The sequence below is a fragment of the Notothenia rossii genome (assembly GCF_949606895.1).
Source record: "Notothenia rossii genome assembly, chromosome: 9".
Taxonomy (NCBI): Eukaryota; Metazoa; Chordata; class Actinopteri; order Perciformes; family Nototheniidae; genus Notothenia; species Notothenia rossii.
Window position 1 is genome coordinate 63,098,511 of NC_136907.1, and position 21,287 is coordinate 63,119,797.

Here is a 21,287-nt window from a genome sequence, read left to right on the forward strand (position 1 = left end):
AATATTGTTTTGCTTTCATGCATTTGTTAGTTTTTTCTGGACATACATGTGATAAATGCACTTGACAGCAACACGGTGTATTCACGGCAAGTGTTTTTGTGTCGCGATGTTGTTTACGAGCTTTTAGAGAGAGGGAGGAGGGAGGGATTGGGGTGTCGGGGAGGGGTAGCGCAGCGGTTGCCGGGGAAAGAGGAGGTTGTATCTAATGAGGTCACACCCTGGCAACCCGGTGACTCCTCCCACTCAACCCCCCCCCCCCCTCTCTAACTCCACCATCTCTCCATTTTGCCCTCTCTGAATGTGCCCACCCACTCAACCCTTCCCCCCCCCCCCCCCCCCCTCCTCACCCTTTGACAGAGAGCGCTCTCCGTGGTGCTGAAAGCAGAAAAACACATTCAGGCAGGCTCCAGTTAGAGTGCAGCTGCAAAGGGAAAGCATGCGAGACACATGAGGCAAAGGCTAAATAAACGACTAACTGGAGAAAGAGATTAGGGAAAGAGTGCTTATCAAGATGAGTTGAAAAGAACACAGCAGGAGAATTAGGAGTGTGGCAAAAGGAAGGAGAGAGGGAGTGAGAATGACACTCTAGCAGTAGGTGGCTACAGTAGGCAGTGGGCGTGTTCTTGTTGTTGTGATCTATAGTTGGGAAGCCCGGTGTCATCTGCTTAAGCACAGAGCGACTCTACAGCCCTGTGTGGACGAGCAGGGCTGAGGGAGCCGGCAGGGGATGCCATCACTGGAAACTCACTCTGCTTTACCGCGGTCTAAACCTTCAGGGCACCGTGGATGAGGACTCCTTTCACCTGCATGACACTCTGAGACATTTTATGCATTTGGACATATTCAAGCAGAAGGAGAGACATTCTGGGAAAGAAGAAAGACTGTGAGCGCCTGGCGTGCATCTGCAAGAGGAGTTTGATGTGTGAGAGTGTTTGAGAGTGCCAGTGTGCATTTGTGTCATGCTTTTGGTCGCGGGTGCGGTCTGTTGCTACGCTGCATCTTCCTTCTGTCTCTAGCGTGTGCAGATGTGTGGAGAAGTGAAGCTGGCACCGGGTTAGGAGTTTGGCTCCATCTGGACTGGAGGGGTCACGTCTCCCTTTCTGCCCAGGGAAGGGAGTATTGGGCTGGGCACCCAATGTCCCCACTCCCCTCTAGCACCAGCCTGATCCTGGATCATATGGACTCCTTCTAGCAAGTCAAACAGTTGGACTATACGATGGATGGAAGTCTATGTGGATTTAAGTGGAATAGTGCATTGGTTATGCAGCATAGTTCAGAGTTCACTAGCATGCACTGGACTCATCAGGAGAAGACAGAAGACAAGTTAGTCCACAAACTAGCAGGGACACAGCTCTATTGTAAGTATGCATCATTACACTTGATTTCACACAACATTGACCCATAAACCCACAAAGATATATGCAAATGCTAATACTACACCTAATGCATCATCATAATGCATGCAAATGTTATTGTTTCTTTCCTCACATCCACATACAAATCGCAAAAAAACAAGGAGTGACGCACCTGTGTGTGTGTCTACGGTTTACATGTGAACCTGGTCCACTGTGCTGCACTGATGTGTGTGTCTGTGTGTGCATGAGCGCCCACGCTCGCTGTCACCAGACTATTTGCCTTGTAATCTTTTTGACATTGTGTCACTAGAATATCCATGCTGCCCTTCTCCTGTGACATGGTTGCCTGGAAACAGAAACGGTGTGCCACTTTCATTTACTTAAAGCAAAGTGCACCTCTGTGTTTCAACTGTTGCAGCCCATTTCAGCTGGGGCTAATGGAGAGACAAGAGAGGAGATAGAAAAAGGGAAAAAAAAGAAAATGCATAATGCCAAGGAGAAATGGATAGGAAAATGAAGCTCTGTTGAAAAAAACGGTTGCTGAATTGACAGGTTTTATAGAGATTAGCAAACAAGAATAGAATTTTACATCGATGAGTTAGGGGAGGACAATCCAATGTGAAAGGCTTGGTTGGTAAAAACAGTGTTATAAACAAGCTGATTCCAGTGCAGAGTGCGGCGGCAGGCTTATAGGGATTAGGCAGGCCGGCTTAATTCAGCTCAAACACTGTTTGAACTGTGCCTTCCTACTGCTGCACCCTGAACACATCTAACTGGTGCACCTTGTTTTTCTTCAGAAAGCAAGATGTATTTCCTTTGTACGGCTCCAGATGTGTGGCAGTGACTGTGCACCAGTGATAAGACCTGATATTCATGGTGGAAAAAACATCTTCACCACTTGACAGCATGATGGTGTGCCCTAGTTTGAACTCTGCTCCAAGATGTTGATTCCATCTGTTCTGTTGGCTCTTATCAGCCCTCTACTCGTGCCTGTAAAAAAAAGTCGGCTAAGGTGTGTGGAGAATAGGTGGAAGGGAGTGGAAGATGAACCCACTGGTACAGCAGGCACCCTGCTGGACTTGATAGACAGACACAAGTTAGAGGGATGCTGAGGATGCTATGGCCAGTCTCTTAGTTGGTCCTTCATTCTCCATCTGGCAAGCACCCCCCCCCCCCCCCCCCCCCCCCCTTGTTGCCCTTGGCTCCCTACACACAAACATACACACAGTTATCATAAGCCCCCTCCCCCTCCCCACGCACACTCAGCGCCTCTCACACGTAAACAAGCATGAGTCTTAGGCTGATCTGAAAACATTGACCTAAATAAAAGCATGCACTGTCTTCCAACACTCGCCTCTCCAAAATCACATCTGGCCGTTGCACATAGCATATACTATGTTCATGCAGCTGCACAGGTTTTTAGGCAGATGTACACCCATGAGCACTGAATCATATCATATGCTGCATCATGTTGTGTTTGGAAATGTATTCACAATTAGGTTGCTATCATACTATGATTCACTGAAGTAGTGAATCATATGATAGCACCACACTGGATGTATCATTGAAGAGGCTTTTCCTCACAGAAGCATCCACGCTCTCTCTTATGACAACGATGCTGTCAGTAATAGTCTTTTTACGGAATCAAAAGGCAGCAAGGCACAACTCACGAGGAGACTAATTTTAGATCTTAAACGCTGGATCGAGGATGATATCCGCATATGCAAAACCACGGATCTAGTAAGAGTGGTTTGTTAAATCTGTTGGTCCCTGGAGTGCTGTATTTTCACATCTGAGCCCAGCACATATTGCATCTGCAGAAGATGAAAGCCCATTTTCAGTTTTCATTCAGACAGCCAATCATTTCAGCCAGGAAATGTGCGAACACAACTGAGAAAAATGAACAGCCGCTACTGATCCACAGCCAATAAGGAGACTGAAACCCAAGGTTATGAGTAAATCTGGCTAGAGAGTGTGTGCATATGTGCATGTGCATGTAGGTTGTTGTGTGTGGGTGTTTGTTTGTATGTAAACAACCCTGAAGGGAAAACGTTTACTCTGGACAGATATTGGAAGTCTATGAATCCTGATTAGGCGATGAACTCCACAAGCATCATCACACAAACTTAATTGTTTATATATGTGTTGCTGGTGCTTGCTCCATAGATGTTCATCTCACAAAGACTGACTTGAATAATGAAGATATAACAATATGCTTATTTTGCATTTTGCCCATATGATGCACGAGTGGTTCTCATTTGTAGTATTTTGTGTTTCTATCTCTTTAAGGCAAGCGATTCACACTAACATTTTCTTTATGTCTCTATCAGAATGCTGTGGAAACACTTGAAGAATGATGAGCTCCAAAGAGGAGGAAACTCTCCGTTTTTTCCAGTATGTTGAGGAGAATGGGCTGAGAGCCTACAACGGCCTAGTGGCTCAGAACTTGGACCACGCCAGGAATGAGAAAAATCGGACATTCCTGCAGGAGAAAAACGACAAGAAGAGAAAACAGGAGGAAGCCATAAGGAGGTAGGAAGAACACAAACAAATAAAGTGCTTCACAAAACGAAAAACAGACTCTTTGGCAAAATCTCATAAAGAATGCATACATTACATGCAATCTTGCTACAGCTCACTAAAGGGATTCTGCTCTCTAAAGGCGAGCATGTCACCGGGTTCACTTCAGGAAGATGTTGTAAGGAATTAGGACAAGCGGCCTGAGGGTCCCTTTGGCAATGGCAGGTTGCTATTTCTTGGGGGTTGCCAATGTGGACTGGTGCACCCCATGATCTGTAGAGGATAATTAATTTTCCCTTTTAGACTTATTTAGGACTTGTCCTTGGATGGAGGTCATCGCTGCTCCATTTTTAGTATGGAGAGCATTTACAATTAACTCGACTGGGCTGCGCCAGACAGTGGATTCGCTTTCAGAGACATCCAGTTATGCTGTTGCCGTATAACTTAAGTATAACAACCCTCCTGTTTGGAGGTGAACATTTTTCAAAACTGTAGAAAGTTTTATCTTGTTGTTGTAACACCCCTTAGAGTTTGAGAAAATGAATCACTTGTGCCGCTGCACCCTGTTTCACATGGTGTGATGAGTAAGCAGTTTCCGCTGTGCCACTGTGCGCAGCAACAACACTTTAGGGCATCCCGAAACATGTGCGAATAAGAAGCACGCACTCTCAACGTGACTAGCATGTGGATGTGACGTGCTTGTGTTGTGGGGTAGAATAGGGCACACAGAGTCACAGAGTCAATGGGATGAAAACGGGACATTAGAGAGGGGTTTGGAATGTGTTTGTGCAAAGACATGGATATCTGTGTTGCTTTGTTCTCCCCCAAAAGTCTGAGAGCATAAACACTGCAAACACTCCGTTCTTATTGGTCAAAAATTAGCTTTAAGAGCAGCAACATAATTTATACAGCTGTGATTTATTTTTCTTGGAATACTATTACATTATATAAGTTTCAGGACTGATAAGTGTATCTTTTGCAGATCAAAAAATAATATACATTTTAATCTGTGTTTTCCTAGTAAGACGTAGATTACTCTTAAGTAGCACAACTTTTTTTATTGTTAAATATGAAATCAATCAAGAGCACCCAAGTAGTAGAAAAAACGTTTCTCCCCTTTGAGATAAAACAAAAGGGCGATAGAAAATGCTTTCCAATCTTGTTATAGTATGTAAATATCAGCTGAGATAGATCAGATACAGTACAAAGTGTTTTAGCAGGTGGGAGATTTAGTTTTGCATTGAATGCTTACATTGATGTGGCCAGATGGTTCTCTTCAACTGATTTATTCAGGGACACTTTAAACCTTGTCACATTTATGTCAAGGTGTCCTGCGATTCAAAATGAACTGTTTATCCGCTGCCCTTGTGTGCATTGTACAGTATGCATACTGTATATCCCTAGCAAAACTGACCTAAAGTTGAACTGCAAACCAACAGAACGTGTTCTAAAAAGCAATCGAAAACATATCCTGCACTGACTTTTATCACTTAAAAACAGAATGTCCCTGCTTCCATTGTCTTCAGCCGTCTGATGCAGGCCTGTAAAGTAGTTTACTGAATGGGACAGGCTGGGCGACGCCTGAGGAAAATGGCATCTACTGTCCTGCTATCCTTCCACTGTCCCTCAGCTGTTGCCAAAGCTAAAATATTAATACACAGTCACTGGAGGAATAGTCTAAAAAATAACTGGATTTTTCATGAGGCCTATAAGTAGGTCAATGAGACGACCCATTTTTACAGTAACTGAGTGAGAGGGAGTGTGAGGATTCATAGAATATAATCGGAGGGATGAAACCCCTCTTTAATGGTCACACATGCAGAGCACATAGCACACACAGTGAAATGTGGCCTCTCCATTTAACTCATCCTAGTACCAGGAGTCAAGTACTAGGAGCAGTGGGCAGTGATTGTACAGCGCCGGGGGAGCAATGGGAGTGGGGTTGTCCGGTGCCTTGCTCAAGGGCACCACAGCAGGGCCCAGGAGGTGAACTGGGACCTCTCCAAGTAGCAGTCCACACTCCATATTTAGGTCTGTTTGGGGACTTGAACCGGCGACCCTACGGCTCACATTCCAAGCCCCTACTGACTGTGCCACTGCCGTACAATGTGTGTGCATGCTTGCAAGTGTGTGTGTGCAAGCACGTGCTTGTGTACATGTGCATGCATGGGCATGAGCATGAGCATAAGGAAATGAGCAAGAAAGGTAGGAAAGAGCAAATGGCCTCTGTGATTGTTTGAGGGCAAAAGAGCTTGTTAAAGCAAATGTGTTTAAGAGGGGGGGAATAGAAAAAAACCCTGTTAGAAACAGATTAAGTGTGAGCTCAGTTTCAGGAGATGTGTTCTGCCTGGTGACAGCTGGAACAGCCATAGGCCAATCAGATCAGCACGTTAGGTTTGAGTGAGGCGGGCCTTCCTGCCTGCTGCTATCTCCTGCCTGCTGCTATTTCTTTTATTGTATTTCATATGAAGAACTCATTCACAAACCCACACGCACAGAGACACACACACACACACACACACACACACACACAAACACACACACACACACACACACACACACACACACACATACATATACACACACACACACACACACACACACACACACACACACAGACACACATACAAACAAATTCCCAAAAATTTGATTAAACGTGCCAGTGCATCCACAACACAAACACAACCTCCACTTAAATTTACTTATATTTACATATGCTTGCAAATTTCAAACGACTGCTTTTGTTCTCTTTGCCCTTTGTGAAGACATGAACGCATAAACAGATAGACATTCTGTCAATCTTTTTCCCTTTCAAAATCTCCTTTACTGTTTATTTGTCTGTGTTGTTGTTTTTCCTGTCGCATGGTGTGACAGGGAGAGAGCCAGAGCTGCCCGACGACAAGTCAGCTCCAACTGGTCCAAATGCACCTGTGGTCTGTCCTCTAGCCAATCACTGGGCAAATATACTATAAATAATCCAGTCACCACTACTCCAGTCACACCCACCCACCAACACACACAGTCCATGTATATGAGTGTGCACGCAGACAGTCACAGCAAATGCACAGTCAAAACATACTGTATGAAAAGGTTGACTCTTGTGGCTGAATGGCTTGAAAGATTTAAGACTATTTTCAGGGACATTTTTTCAACTTATTTGCTATTTGGCAAAAAACATTTGCAATATGTTATAGAGACTGATCCAACAATTAAAAATGACAAAACAAATATGTTTTGCGATGACATTCCCTCGTGTCATCATTTTTTTTAACACAATTTTCTTCCTGTTCTGCTTCCATATCTTCAAGAATCATTAGCTGTTGGTCTTTTGTTTGTGACACTACATTTCCCCTATTCCTAGTAATACCATTAATGCTAGCTAATAGTACATTTTTATAAAATATGTATCACACTTTATCCAGAGGGATTTTAGAGAAAGGAATACGCTCTCTTATATCCCAGTATTTGTCGAAGCATACCATTTCCCAAACCAAAATGATGTGCTGACATATCCTTAGTCATGTTGAGCTGGTTCCAAATGATTAATTCAAGCGTATACTTTTAATCAATCCATATTTATATTGAGTTCCTTGTATAATTTCTTTGTTTCCCATTGTATTTTGAATTCAATATTAATTAACTTCTTCTCTGTCTTTCACTAATGCTTCAAAATCGGACTTGCCCCAACAATAAACCAGTCTCAGCTGTTGTGTACTCCTTCAAATCTAAAGACATATTCACCCTAAAGTACATATTTGGGTAGCTGGAGGTTTTATATCTAACTATAGGAATTGTGTTCCCTCTGAAATGTTAGCCCCAGCATGGTTGCTATATCTTGTATACAGAATACGCCTTAATAACCACTAAACATGTGATTTGGTGTTTACTTTCTACACATGTGTTTTATTTAATATACCACAGACAATGCAGCTATCCTGTTTGCAGCAGTCACATTCCTCTCGTATCCCCACTGTCATCCTTAAACAATGACAGTGATGGGGTTATGATGTGCACGTGTGCTTTATTATTAATGTGCGGCAGTGGCTGGTTTTGTGTCTGGTTTCTATGGGTACCATGTTGCTAGGCAAAGTTAAGCCCCTGAGCAATGAACCCACCCCACCAAGCACCTTCTGCTCAGCAGCTGGCCAGGAGGGAGTCAGAGTCAGCAAAGTCACACACTGAGGGGTCATAAACAACCGCATGCATTCACTCCCACATGCATGAAAAAACTCACACAAGTCAGGGATTTGTGAAGCCACACATTCAAATGCATCTTATTTCATGTCAACTTTTAAATCTCCGACAAAAAGCCTAAATCGTGACTCCGGTATGATAATAAATAAATAAATAAAGTGCAGAGATCAAGTGTGTATAGATTGCATACTTGTCATGTCTATTGTACAAATAATTTCCCCTGAAAAAGTCGGATCTTCAGCTTGTTTACTCTGCAATACACACACGTTTGTACACACAGCCGTTCTCTCCCCTATTACCACACAACACTCAGACATCATTAACGCTCCATTCAGGCCAATCATCCATTTATAGAGATTGATTGTGTACAGACGGGGGGGGGGGGGGGTCAGTAGACAGCAAAAGCAACACAGCCTGACGACATACACAGTGTGTGTGTGTGTGTGTGTGTGTGTGTGTGTGTGTGTGTGTGTGTGTGTGTGTGTGTGTGTGTGTGTGTGTGTGTGTGTGTGTGTGTGTGTGTGTGTGTGTGTGTGTGTGTGTGTGTGTGTGTGTGTGTGTGTGTGTGTGTGTGTGTGTGTGTGTGTGTGTGTGTGTGTGTGTGTGTGTGTGTGTGTGTGAGCAGCCCTAAACTCAAATCAATGCTTTGCCCTGAAATAAACCCTGCTTCCAGTGGCACTAACATGCCTGTTATTGTTAACTTAGCGCTATCTCTATCAGTTGAACACAGAATGAAATACACATACACACACACACACACACACACACACACACACACACACACACACACACACACACACACACACACACACACACAGACCACACTGTGTATGTAGTTAGGCTGTGTTGCTTTTGCTGTCTACTGACAAGAACAGCTTCCAGGGGATGATGTGTCAAGACTAATGCCTCTTTTTTCAGCCCCAATGATACAAAATAATAAAGTTATTGAATACATTTTAGAGTGTTTCACTCTTTTGCATCAGATGCCATGTTTTTATTATTTATCTATAATAACATATTTATCTTCTCTTGTCCCTTTATCTTTCCTCCCCTCCCTCTCCCTCTATCTTGCTCTCCATTTCAGGACAGGTGAGGACATTGCAACTGAAGGCAAGCACTTACGTATGGGCTCTATTACCATGCCGGACCCCCAGGAACGCATGCCCCACCCGCATGCCCTCGCCTGTGGGCAGGGCTTCTCCGTGCGCTCCCAGTCCCTCCACTCTGTCGGCGGTGGGAACAGTGGGGGCGGAGGAGACGAGGAGGTAGGGAGCCCGACCTCTAGGAAGCAGCCCCCACCCAAGCCCAGGAGGGACCCGGCCACCAAGCTGAGCATGTCGTCTGAGGCGGTGGACCACAGTCCCACGTCCACCTGCCGTGGGGAGCGATGTGACGGTGAGTGGTGGTGGCACTTCACACCAAACAGCTGCGCTATATATAGCTGCTCTCTGCAGTGCCCTCCTCAACAGTTTCTCCTACAATGACATGACATCTAGCTCTTCACTACATACTTCACTCCAAGTACCATTGAGGCAAATCCATGTTAAAAATAGCTTTAAGTACAGTTAGACCAAAGTTACCACGTTTAAGATGCACTACACAAAAATTAGGATGTCATAGCTCGCGGTCAAATAAACTGCATGTAAAGGAATGCTGAAATGATTAAGACAAGATTTGGACTGCACCACGCTGATTAGTCACAGTTTGCCTGTTGTGTGAGGGAAAACCCTTCGGTAACATGTGTGATTGACGGTGGACAATGAGCATATATTACAAAATAATTAGGAACATAGGCCAGATCAATTGTGCCTGCGAAAATCTATGAAGAAAGGTTGGAAGGTTATGGATTTGTTTTTGTTTTACTTTTTTAACGCAGGTTGTTCATGTGTCATTGCCACACAGATAAATCAGATAGTATTACATTCAGACTCCTTTACTAACATGTTAAAACCGGAGTGAAAGTATCATCACAGCATGGTGCATATGAATGACTGGATAATTTCTTGTGCTCCTAGAAACCTCTGGGCTTTGGGGAATATAGTCTCACACATCATTTTTTGTGTTGTGTAAACTGCACTCTAAGGTCATGGCATATTCAGCTTAGAGTCTTTTGAAGAGTTATAGTAGATGGCAGATGTTAAAGAAGCAAAAAAAGGGAGTGTTAGAAAACAGGTGCTCTTCAAGTCTATGAAAATGATGACTGTCCAGCTCACCTTAAATCAAAGTCCATGTTATTGGTTGGCGGTCTGAACAGCATCTGAGGCACTAACCATAACCGTTTTGATGTATAGATAGCCAACGTCTGTGGACTCAACAAGTTGTCATCAGGCTAACATTTGAAACATTATAACATTTAAAAAGGTACAAATGTTGCCATATCTATGTGGATTTGACTACCAGTAGTTATATATCCACTTTTAATATTGTCCTAGTTTCTCTGGCTGAGTGTAATGTCCTAAAACAAATGTATATAGTTTTGTGTATTAGGTTGAAGTTCCAGTAGCTTCGCCCCTTGAACATGGGGCTGGCTACAGGAGGGTATTAATCACAGAGCCAGTTCTCACAGCTGTTATCAGTGCACGTAAATAAGTCACACATCCCGACAGATCCAAGCCTCATTTAAAAAGGTCTTACTTACTTTAATATTAAATATAACAAGGCAAATTACCAATAAAAACGAAAAAACATTTCCTTCTAGATAAATCTAGCGAGGCCAACATTTAGATGTGCCTTGATTGAGATTGAGTGGGAGCACCCTGCAGAAATTTCACTCAATATTTTCAAACTAAATAAACAAACACAATATGCCTGTTTGGCCATGGATGAAAGGAGGGCATAATTATTGTACATCAGTTCCATGTAAGAAAAGCTTTAATGAATAGGACCAGAATTAATTGAGCAAAAGTAATGTTTCCCTAGAGCCACACAAACAATCACTGGCTGAGCGAATACACACAGCCAAACAATTTTAAAGAGGAAACGCACATGTGCTGATCACAAAGAAAACTAACATGCATTGACAAATTAAACTGATGTTTCCTATAATAATAGTATTTGAGGTAGGTAAAAATATTTAGAGGTTGAGGGGAAGCTTTGACTCCATTTCACTTTGGATGCTTCGTTGCCAACGTGATGTTAAGGGAGTCGCCCAGCCTGGCTCAGATTGGTGGGGATCTCTCTATGTGCACACAGATCTTCCTGGGCACCACGGCAACCATCCCACAGAAACAAGACCCCCTGCAGCACAGCCAATCACAGAATCACTGAGCAGCTCGAGCCAATGGGGCTCTAGAGATGCTGAAGTCTGAGGCTTAGCAGCCAATCAGAGTGAGAGTGTGGGGGTGTCCCTGGCTGAGGGGAGGGTTGCGTGCTCTGTAGCTGGCGCTGTAGCGGGAAGGGGAGGAGCCTGTCCGAGTAGAATTCATTCAGGAGGAGCGATTGACCTAGATTCATTTTCCCCAGGAGGAGAGGGAGGGGGGTTTGCGGGTAAACACTTCCGCTGCAGGGGGAGGGGGAGAAGAGGGAGCAATAGAGAGAGGAGAGGAGACCGGGAGTAAGAGATGTATGGACGGATTCATCATTAGTGCTCAAACAGATCTCAAAATCCAACAAATGTATAAGTGAAATAATGCACATGGTAGATCAAAAGAGGAACGCACACACTCACACAAAAAAGGGAGAGAGAGTAAACAAAGGGAGAGAGAGTACACAAAATGAAAGTATCATGCCAGTCCAATTAAACACATGCGGGAACACGTGGATTTTCAAATAACAGCCTATCAATCGTCATAAAGTACATTGTTAAAAAATTACGATTTTAAATAAAATTAGAATCATCAACATCCACATTTTTGTTAAACCAACTGAATTTTCTTGAATTCCTTTCTTGAATTGGCTATCCTTTTCTAGTTATGTTCTCAATTTAAATAAAAAAACTCTCAATATAACAGTCTAGCTATGTATCTACATCCGTCTATCAAATGTCGTGCAAATCAAAATACAAACACCTACAGATAGATTCCTCTTTGGGAAAGATTGACTTTATAATTTGCGCATTATAAAATGAGTACATGCTTGTCCTAATTTCCCTCTCTGAATGTATAGGCATGTGCAGTGTATGCGTGCTTGCATGCATGTAGGGATGGATGCTGGTGAGTCATACAGTTACAGGAAGTATGCGTGTGTCTTGGCCATCTGGCATCTGAATTATTAAAGGTGTAAAATCTGCAGTTTTAGGATTTCAGACATGGTCCAGCTCTTAACTACACTTATCTCTCCCTGCCTATCAGAGAAAGGGACTCTCCCATGAAGATATATCAGTGTCTGACCTAGAAATGCTCTGTGAACATCCCAGTAGTAAGAGTTCTTCTGCTGTGAGTAAACTAGCATTAGGACCGCATTCTACAGTAGTATCTAGTCGACATGAAAACTGTACCATAGCCTCACTGCACCACATCTATAGAGATTTACATTGCAATAGTACGTCACCACTATCAGAAAGAAGTTTCACAGTGTGTGTGACCCAGATACTATACTCACATACTGCTCCAGTGCCGTATATGTGACCTAGAAATATGCATATGCCTCAACTATTACCACAAGTCTGACTCAAGATATTGCTCTCAGCTACACACGTTGACCTACATCTGACCAACAAAACTTGGTGTTGGCCTTATATTAATGATAATGACTCACTCAATGATTCTTGCAAAGATAAGAAGAAGGATTTTTATCACATTTAGTATTGAAAGCTGTGCAAACCCCCTCAAACAACAACAAAATATCAGTCAGAGCTACAAAAATCATACAATGTACTTTCTGTTGTCCGGTATTGCCAATATGATTGTTTCCAGTGGATTTGGGTTTGAGCCTTCTTTCTCTCTATCCTTCAGGAGCTCAAGGATGCAGTGAGGACTGCAGGCGGATGCCTCCACCCAAACCCAAGAGGAACCCCAACACGCAACTGAGCGTTTCCTTCGATGAGTCCTTCATCAAGAGCCACGGTGGGGTTTGCAGAGCCCTCCACCACGTCACCTCCCCTTATGAACTCAGCCAGTCACCTCCGCAGAGTGACGAGAGCCCTACAGACGACTGCGAAGATGAACCTGTCTACATAGAGATGGGTGGCGTCGATGTCGGAGCACGAGAACCCCTGAGGAGTGAGGACGAGGAGCCGGGGGAGTCTGTGTACGAGGAGATGAAGTACCCAGTTCTTGATGATATGGAGTACCGCACTGACCCTGTGGGATGCCGCTCCGCGTGCCCCACCCCGGCCCCCTATGACCCTGAACCTCTCAGTCGCTGCTCGACACCTCGAAACATTCCACTCTGTGACATTCCTGCACCCTTTCCCAATTTGCTCACCCATCGGCCTCCTTTGCTGGTGTTCCCACCGGCGCCGGCTCAGTGCTCGCCTAACTCAGACGAGTCCCCCCTCACCCCTCTAGATGTAAACAAATTGCCAATGATGGACAACCAATCCTACAGTAAATCTCCAACATCATCCAGCGAGCAACCGTCCTCTGCTCACCTCCGCAGGGAGCTCACCGCCACCCCGACCCTCACCATCTCTGGCCGCTCTTCTGCGCCTCCTCTTCCCTGTACCCTCTACAAGTCCTCCTCCTCATCCTCCTATCAGCGCAGCCACTCTGCTTGCCCATCACCGGTCAGCATGGGCCGCTGTCTCACCCCTCTCAGCCTCATGCGTACACCTCCCTTCGATGCTCCGATGCCATTCCCCGGGGGGCTGCCGCGGAGCGCCTCGGCCACCCCTCACGGCAAAGGCTCCCCACCTCAGGACGGTGGGGGCCGACTCCATGGCTCTATGCAGAATGTGTCGACAGGGCGATCACGGACCCCCACCAGCCCACTGGACGAACTTACCAACCTGTTCACAACTGGGAGGAACATGCTGAAGAAAAACGCCAGTGGCAGGAAGTCTAAAGAGCCTGGAGAGAGTGAGTCATTTCACACATTTGTGTCCTCAATTTGGGGCTTAGTGAAGCAAAGGGCACAAGCTCATATTTATTTATGTCTCTTTCATTCCTGAAGAGTGTAGACAACTGCATCTCCTTTCATAAATCTTACCCTGTATGGATGTATCCTCATTTCATAAGAGAGAAGCTTAGTTCGGAGACTTAATGCAACCCTACAACACTAGAGAGAAGCTGCAGTCTCACAATAACAGGCACAGCCGATGGTTTGGCTTTATTAAACCCAAAAAAGTAGTCTTGAGTTCCCTTGTTCGTGTAATTTATCCATGTTTTGGCTTCACAAATTCAACGCTGCTAAATTAGGGGGCTATGCAGAGAATGCACCCTTTCTACTGTACCATGTATGATGTTTGTGGCGCTCTTTAATCTAGGCCCGGCCAGCGAGCCAAGTCGGATACAGATCGTATGATTTAATCTGAGGGGATTAGAGACTAAAGCGGACAGCAGGTCCCTCAAACCTACTCATGGCATTAGGCCATCAGGCAGAATTACTTTTAAATATGTAAACATCATGTTTAAATACCACTAGCCGATGCCACGCTGCACTCAAGACTTTGGTATGCAACTTTAAAGACAAACATTATTTGCTCATAATGATGAGTGCAAAAGTTGTCGATATTTTACAAAGGTGTAAAAACTCCAAATCAGTTGTCGTGTTCATATTATCTATGGCGCCCTATGGTGAGTCTGGTGCCAGCAGCATAATCAAGCAGTCACAAATTCAAGTTGTCATTCTCATGCATTATACAACCATTATTTTATTAGTAAAAAAAAAGCCATGTTAAGCCTGAATGATTAACTACAGCCATTATGCCAAACTAAATAAGCAAGAGGGGATTTCATTAATGCATGGAGTGTAGTTCATGTAGAGGTATGTCATGCATTATTTGAAAAGGGTCACTAATAAATTAAAATAGAGCATCTGATGATTTGAGTGAATGTTGAAATAAAATAACCATAGTTGGCATATAGCTGAGCTGTAGTGTGACATACTTTAAAAAATTTAACATAAACCCTTCATCAAATGCTCATAAACAGACATTATTAAAGCCCATTTTGTACATAAATCATAAAAGTACTACAAAGAGTCCACACATCCATCCTTACTCAACGCTCGTAGCAACTCGAACATAGCAACAGTGGAAGAAGGAGAAATCCCTGTTTCTTATTTGCAGATTCCCTCCCCATGGGTAATGCAGCCAATCACAGCTCAGGGCATGCCGGTCTACAGTGAAACTGAGCAATGAGCTCCTGATGGGAATAGCTACTGCTCTGAACTCAAATCTCCACCTGATCAGAGGATTTTAGATTCTCTTTTCTGTCCAATCAACACACACTCCTCTCATGATTGAGCCAATCAGGAAGCTGTGGCTGCTGTGCGGATGGGGATGGTAGAAGCTTTGACAATTTATGATTTCTTGCTCTTTTGAAGTCATGTGATAAATACATCTTATAGTTAGTGTGACAACTGGTGCACATTTGCTGTTTAATCTCTCGATTATACTAGATCTTTCCAATTACTGGCTCACATTAAATTATGGTTATATGGTCAAGGGATGCATTCAGGCACTAGGAAGTGACCAGTGAAACCTTTAACAGTATTTTGTTCTTTAGCCCCATTTGGATTGTAAACAGGTTACATATGCTTTCTATGTATCAAGGGTGGGATGTGCCGACACGTCTTTCTGGTTTTTTTCATCCCAACACCTGTGTACAAGCGCCACATGGGGCTAAAGGACTGACAGGTTGTGTGTGTGGCTCTGTGACTGGCTGCAATCACACTCAGCGTAATGAGCACACACACCTAACACATTATATGGAGGTTGATTTTTTTTTTCTCTCACTATCCAAGGCGATAAAGGCATCAACAGCTAGTGACCCACTTACCAACTGGTTGATCGCAACACTCTTTCTCATACTGTACACACATGCATGCACACATGTATGACACATAACTTGACAAGGGATGGACATGATAAGGAATGCCTATGTATGCTACTTATGTTAAAGCCCATAGAAACCATAAGCATAGCCTACATGGAAATCAACCATGCAAATACATTTTTTTATTTGCGCAGTGATGATTTATAATGCCTTTAGTGTGCCTTGAATCAGTGACATACATACAGTTCCAGTGTTTATTGTTGTATGTACTCTATAGACAACAGACAAAACAGATGTGGATGGTAATCAAAACATCATGTGGCACATGTTAATGTTTAAGAATATATGTTGTATTGTTAACAAAGGTTTTTTTTTGGTACTGTCGTAGATTTTAGGGTAAAACAAAAGCTACAGTAAAAAAATAAGAAACATTTGTTATTTTAGCTTATTGAACTGCAAAAAGTGTGTGTGATAGTGTGAATTAATATATACCACGACAAATACAGTTCTAATGCCTATTAGTGCACATATTGAATCATCTAACTCCGGTGATTTACTCCCACTGCCTCAGTGAGTAGTGAGTGACACCTAGAGGACGAATGATGGTAGTGCAGAAATTGGAACAAAAACACAGCATTATTTTGTATTTCTTTGTACAATTGACTATTTATATTCAAGCAATCCATGATTTGTATTTATTTGTAATGCATAATTAACTACGGAAGAATAAGCTTGAATGTCCCAAACAACTAAATGTTTGTCTTCTTCTAAACTATTTGTCCTTGTTGTTTTACAGCTGAGTCCAAAAGCAAATCTCACAGCGAGTCCAAGCGCGAGGGCAAGGAGCGCCACAGCCACAGCAAGGAGTCCAAACGAGAGTCCAAGGATCGCCACAGCAAAGAGTCTTCTCACCGGAAAGACCGGGAAAAAGACAGAGACAAAGACCGGGACAAAGACAGAGATAAAGAAAGACAAAAAGACAGTGACAAAGACAGAGATAAAGACAGACGAAAAGACAAAGACAGAGATAAAGACAGACAGAAAGACAGAGACAAAGACAGACAAAAAGACAGAGACAAAGACAGACAAAAAGACAGAGACAAAGAAAGAGACAGAGGGAGCAGCAATGCAGAGCCCCTTCCCCCCAGACGCAACAGTAAAGACCGTACGTATAGCGGTTCAGAGGCGCCACCGGGCCGCAGGGACAGCAGGGACCAGGGCTGCAGCAGTGTGGAGCCCATCCCTCTGATAAGAAGGGACTCCAAGGACCGAGGGCTCAGCAATGGTGACCTAATGCTGAGGAGAGACAGTAAAGATCGGGGTGGGGGACACGCGATGGAGTCTTTGATGAGACAGGACAGCAAGGACAGACTGCTCGATCAGCCCCCTGAGCTGTTACCAAAACAAGAGAGCAAGGAAAGGTCAAGAAACGGTGTGGACGGTAGACATGAAAGCAGAGAGAGACTGCTGGATCAGCCGCCTGAGCTCTTACCACGACAGGATAGCAAAGAGAGAGACAGGAACGGGGTGGACTCAAAGCATGAAAGCAGAGACAAGCCGCCTGAGCTTCTCCCTCGACAAGAGATCAAAGACAGAGCTAGAACTGCAGCAGAATATAGGCATGAAAGCAAAGACCACCGTCCTGATTTGTTACCCCCACAGGAATTCAAAGAGAGAGCAAGAAATGAAATTGAACATAGACATGAAGGTAGAATAGATCAGCCGCCTGAGATCCTACCCCGACAAGAAACATCCAGAAGCAGCAACAGCAAGGACAGGGTTGGATTCCCCTCTGAAGCTAAGCATGATGGGAGAGATCGGAGCTGCCACAACGGGGGAGATCTCCCCCCTCCTCTTCTGCCCAGGCAGGACAGTAAGGATCTGAGCAGAACTGGTCTGGAAGTGAGACGGGACAGCAAAGACAGAAGTCCAAATGGCTCAGAGCAGCATCATTACGATGTCAAAAAGAGCCCTTCTGCCAAGGGACAGTGCGACAGTAAAGAGCAAGGACACAGATCAGATGGCACGCCCAGACGAGAGAACAGATCAAACTACAGCACGGACCAATCAAAAGCACAAGAGAGGAACGGCAGCACAATGTCAGGGCAGCACTCATCCACAACGACACCTACTCACCACGGGAGGCCCTCTGGCAGCCCACCAATGCCCACGGGAACAGGAAATGGTGAGGGTTAAAACATCATATTCATAAAATAACGTCAAATTTATCATAACATTTTTATTACATATGACCAAACGTGTGATTCTCCCTCCCTATGCAGATCTGAAAGCAGTACCTAAGTATTGCCGCTCACCTTCTATGCCTGCTAACCCCTCCCCAATGGGAACTCCACAGAGGAAAGCAGCAGAGGCACATCAGAGTCAGGTATGCAGATTTGATTGTGTTTATTTACTTGTATTTTGTGGCCTTGGACAGGCTCTGAAAACATGTTCCCTCAATCAGTCCTATAGTATATGAACACAAAAGTTAATACAGTTGGCGAATTCTCCATATTTCTGTATTTCTTATTTTCTCTGTGCTCAGTGTTATCATGTCCTTGTGTGCTACATTTAAATCAAAGCAGCGCCTTTGGTTTGTTTGACCGCATTGTTCAGAGCTTGATTCCCGCTTTTTGATATGTCATGCATTTCATATCCCTTCTCCCAATTTTACACTGTGTCAAAAGGAAAAAGGCCCGAACAAATTAACCCATAGAAAAGAACCACCATATCTGATCAAACTACTAAAAACAAATAGTATATTAAGCTTTTCATTGTGTCTTTAGTCGTGAATAACGAAAAACCGAAGAGCCTTTCTTAGGAGGTTTAAATTGTGCAACTAACTTTGAGGTCAAGCTGTATTTGCTTTACTCGACACATTTTCTCTGCCCATCAGATGCCCCAGATGCCATGGATCTGTGGAGACAGCACCATGCTAGAGCAGATTGAGAGGAAACGCACCCTCTGCATGGAGATCCGCTCCAAACAACACCCATACCTGCAGAGATCTCTGGAGAGGCCTCCTCCTGCAGACAGGAGCGAGGACAAGCCCCAGGAGAAGAGTCAGTGCAAGCAGCAAAATGCATCTGTCCCCCCAGGCTGGGGGAAGAGCAGCGGGGCCAAGAAGATCCGTCCTCCCCCTTACCCCACACAGAAAACCGTATTCTGGGACACGGCCATCTGACAGTAACACTCAGACCTCCCTGCCACACAACCCCCTATTACCCTCTGTCCCCTGGGCTGTGCTGACTCTTCAGGGGGCATCAGGACAGCCAGTAAGAGCACCCGGGGTGAGACTCGCTGATGTCAAAGGACAATGGTGGTTACCATAGCAATATTTCTGCTCGTTCAGGTTGTCATGTTTTCTTATCATCACTGGTGATATTTGCTATTTTTCTATTTCCTGTGACTGGATTCTTGTAATATAATTAGTAGAATAGATATTTGATGAATAGATATTTTCTAAATGAGATGGGGATTAAAAAAGCATCTTAAATTATGTAAAGTAGATGTAGATGCAATCTAATGTTTGTTTTTTGTTATTTTTGTTTTGGTTATTTTACATTTGAAAGCATAATCTATCAATACTTGTACTGTAGTAGCATAATTTTCTTATGCCCAACTCTTTCTTTAGTGCTCCAAAGCACAAAACTGAATGGACTATTCAACTCTGTCTATATATACTTTACATTTTCACTGTTGTATTGTAAGTTGAGGAGTTAACGTCAACGTGCTTTAGATTCCAGCGCCCTCCATACCTGGTGCAGTACACTTTGTTCTAGAATGTACAACAGTTGGTCCTAGAACAGAAACAGGAAACTTTGTGTGCTTCAGTTTGTATATTACAGTAAGAAGCTGTGTGGTCACTAAACATCAGAGCCTTTCAAAGCGGTTGAATTGTTTTATAAGAAAACCTGTTGGCTGGCATGTTGTAGAGGACAGATAAAGTGCTGTTTTTCTAAGATACGCTATGAGGGTGGTTTGGGGAGGTAGTAAATTAGAACATACATTATTAACAGTATAATTTCCGAAACCAGCCAAAGCCTGTTAAAGCGAGATATTGGTGTGGTTGCACTTTGGACGGTGGTTTTTTTGAAAAAGGGTTTGGGGCAATAGCTGGCGAGTACTAGCACCCTTTACTTTGCCATGCACACTGCGAGCACCATGACACAGTGTAAATACTTGATGCCAACGACCAGCCCAGTACAATCAACACCTGAGCTTTTAGAACAGTTCTTCATTTTACTGCAGATTATAATAGCCATATGCACTTGCTTAAGAAATAACTTTCAAGATTATGCTTATATATATATTTTTGAAAATGTTAACGATAGCTGTGCCATGTTAAGTTTTTAATTTATTGGCTGGGAGTGACACGTAGTCATCTGTGATTGGTTGTCGCTGACAATATTCCCAATTCAATTGGCTGGCAACCGTTTTAGAGATCGAGTCGTTTAAGGACCTATAACATGGCAACAGCTCTACCCAGTCAAGCAGACAGGGGTTGCACACCGGCCTACAAATCGTTGAGGCTTTGTAAAAAACGAAATACAATCTGCACTACCCATCATATTCCATCACATTTAATCAGGCTGATAACATACATTTCCCTCTCCCCCTGTTCTCTCCCTCTACCTCAACCTCCTACTTACATCACCCAAATTGGTTCTTGTTAGCATATTAAATGCAATGTCGACATTGCCAAAATAGTGTGGGTTTGACAAATGAGCTAGCCCTCAGAGTGCAAGTGCAGTACCCCCTCACTGGTGCGAATCAAAGCTGCAGAGGTCCCTCTGTGTTGTACCTGTGTGTGTGTGTGTGTGTGTGTGTGTGTGTGTGTGTGTGTGTGTGTGTGTGTGTGTGTGTGTGTGTGTGTGTGTGTGTGTGTGTGTGTGTGTGTGTGTGTGTGTGTGTGTGAGAGAGAGAGAGAGAGAGAGAGAGAGGGAGAGAGCTGTGTGTGTTTGTGTCTGTGTGCCAAGCTACACTGTATGCAAGTGGAATCTTTAAAAATGATTGTTTTAAGACATTCACTTTGCCCCATCCATGATGTTGGTGGGTGGAGGTTGAAAATGTAATAATGATGATGTACAATCTTTTTGTGTGTATAAACGTGCACTGTGAAAAGGTAGAGAGAGCACCGCACTGTCAGAGTCCTCTGTCTTATTGCACTGAGTGTTCTCTTGTTTTACGTAATAAAAAAGAAAAGGAAAAAACATGTTTGAGGAAAAAAGTACTGTATTCTGATTGTCACTTGGGTTCTGTTGAGAGAAATAAATAAATATGAACTTGAAACCCGCTATGGAAATCTGTTTCCTGTTAAAATTATTCATTTTATCCCATC

The 21,287-nt window shown here is 43.7% G+C and overlaps 1 protein-coding gene across 1 annotated transcript; it reads left to right on the top strand.

Annotated features, from left to right (window-relative positions):
- The first annotated feature begins 425 nt into the window (after window positions 1-425).
- nyap2b (neuronal tyrosine-phosphorylated phosphoinositide-3-kinase adaptor 2b) lies at window positions 426-21,238 on the top strand. Its single transcript, XM_079647275.1, has 7 exons — window positions 426-1,358; window positions 3,686-3,887; window positions 9,154-9,464; window positions 12,962-14,026; window positions 16,743-18,131; window positions 18,229-18,332; window positions 18,843-21,238. Exons 2-7 carry the CDS (start codon window positions 3,709-3,711, stop codon window positions 19,128-19,130), a joined length of 3,336 nt encoding a protein of 1,111 aa, XP_079503401.1. The 5' UTR covers window positions 426-1,358; window positions 3,686-3,708; the 3' UTR covers window positions 19,131-21,238.
- Window positions 21,239-21,287: the final 49 nt, after the last annotated feature.

What these genes read in the sequence shown, in the direction of transcription:
- nyap2b (XM_079647275.1), top strand. Translation starts at nt 3,709, where the DNA reads ATGATGAGCTCCAAAGAGGAGGAAACTCTCCGTTTTTTCCAGTATGTT. An exon ending in GTCTAAAGAGCCTGGAGAGA is followed by an intron (nt 14,027 to 16,742) that starts GTGAGTCATTTC and finishes GTTGTTTTACAG; the next exon opens with CTGAGTCCAAAAGCAAATCT. An exon ending in CAGAGGCACATCAGAGTCAG is followed by an intron (nt 18,333 to 18,842) that starts GTATGCAGATTT and finishes TCTGCCCATCAG; the next exon opens with ATGCCCCAGATGCCATGGAT.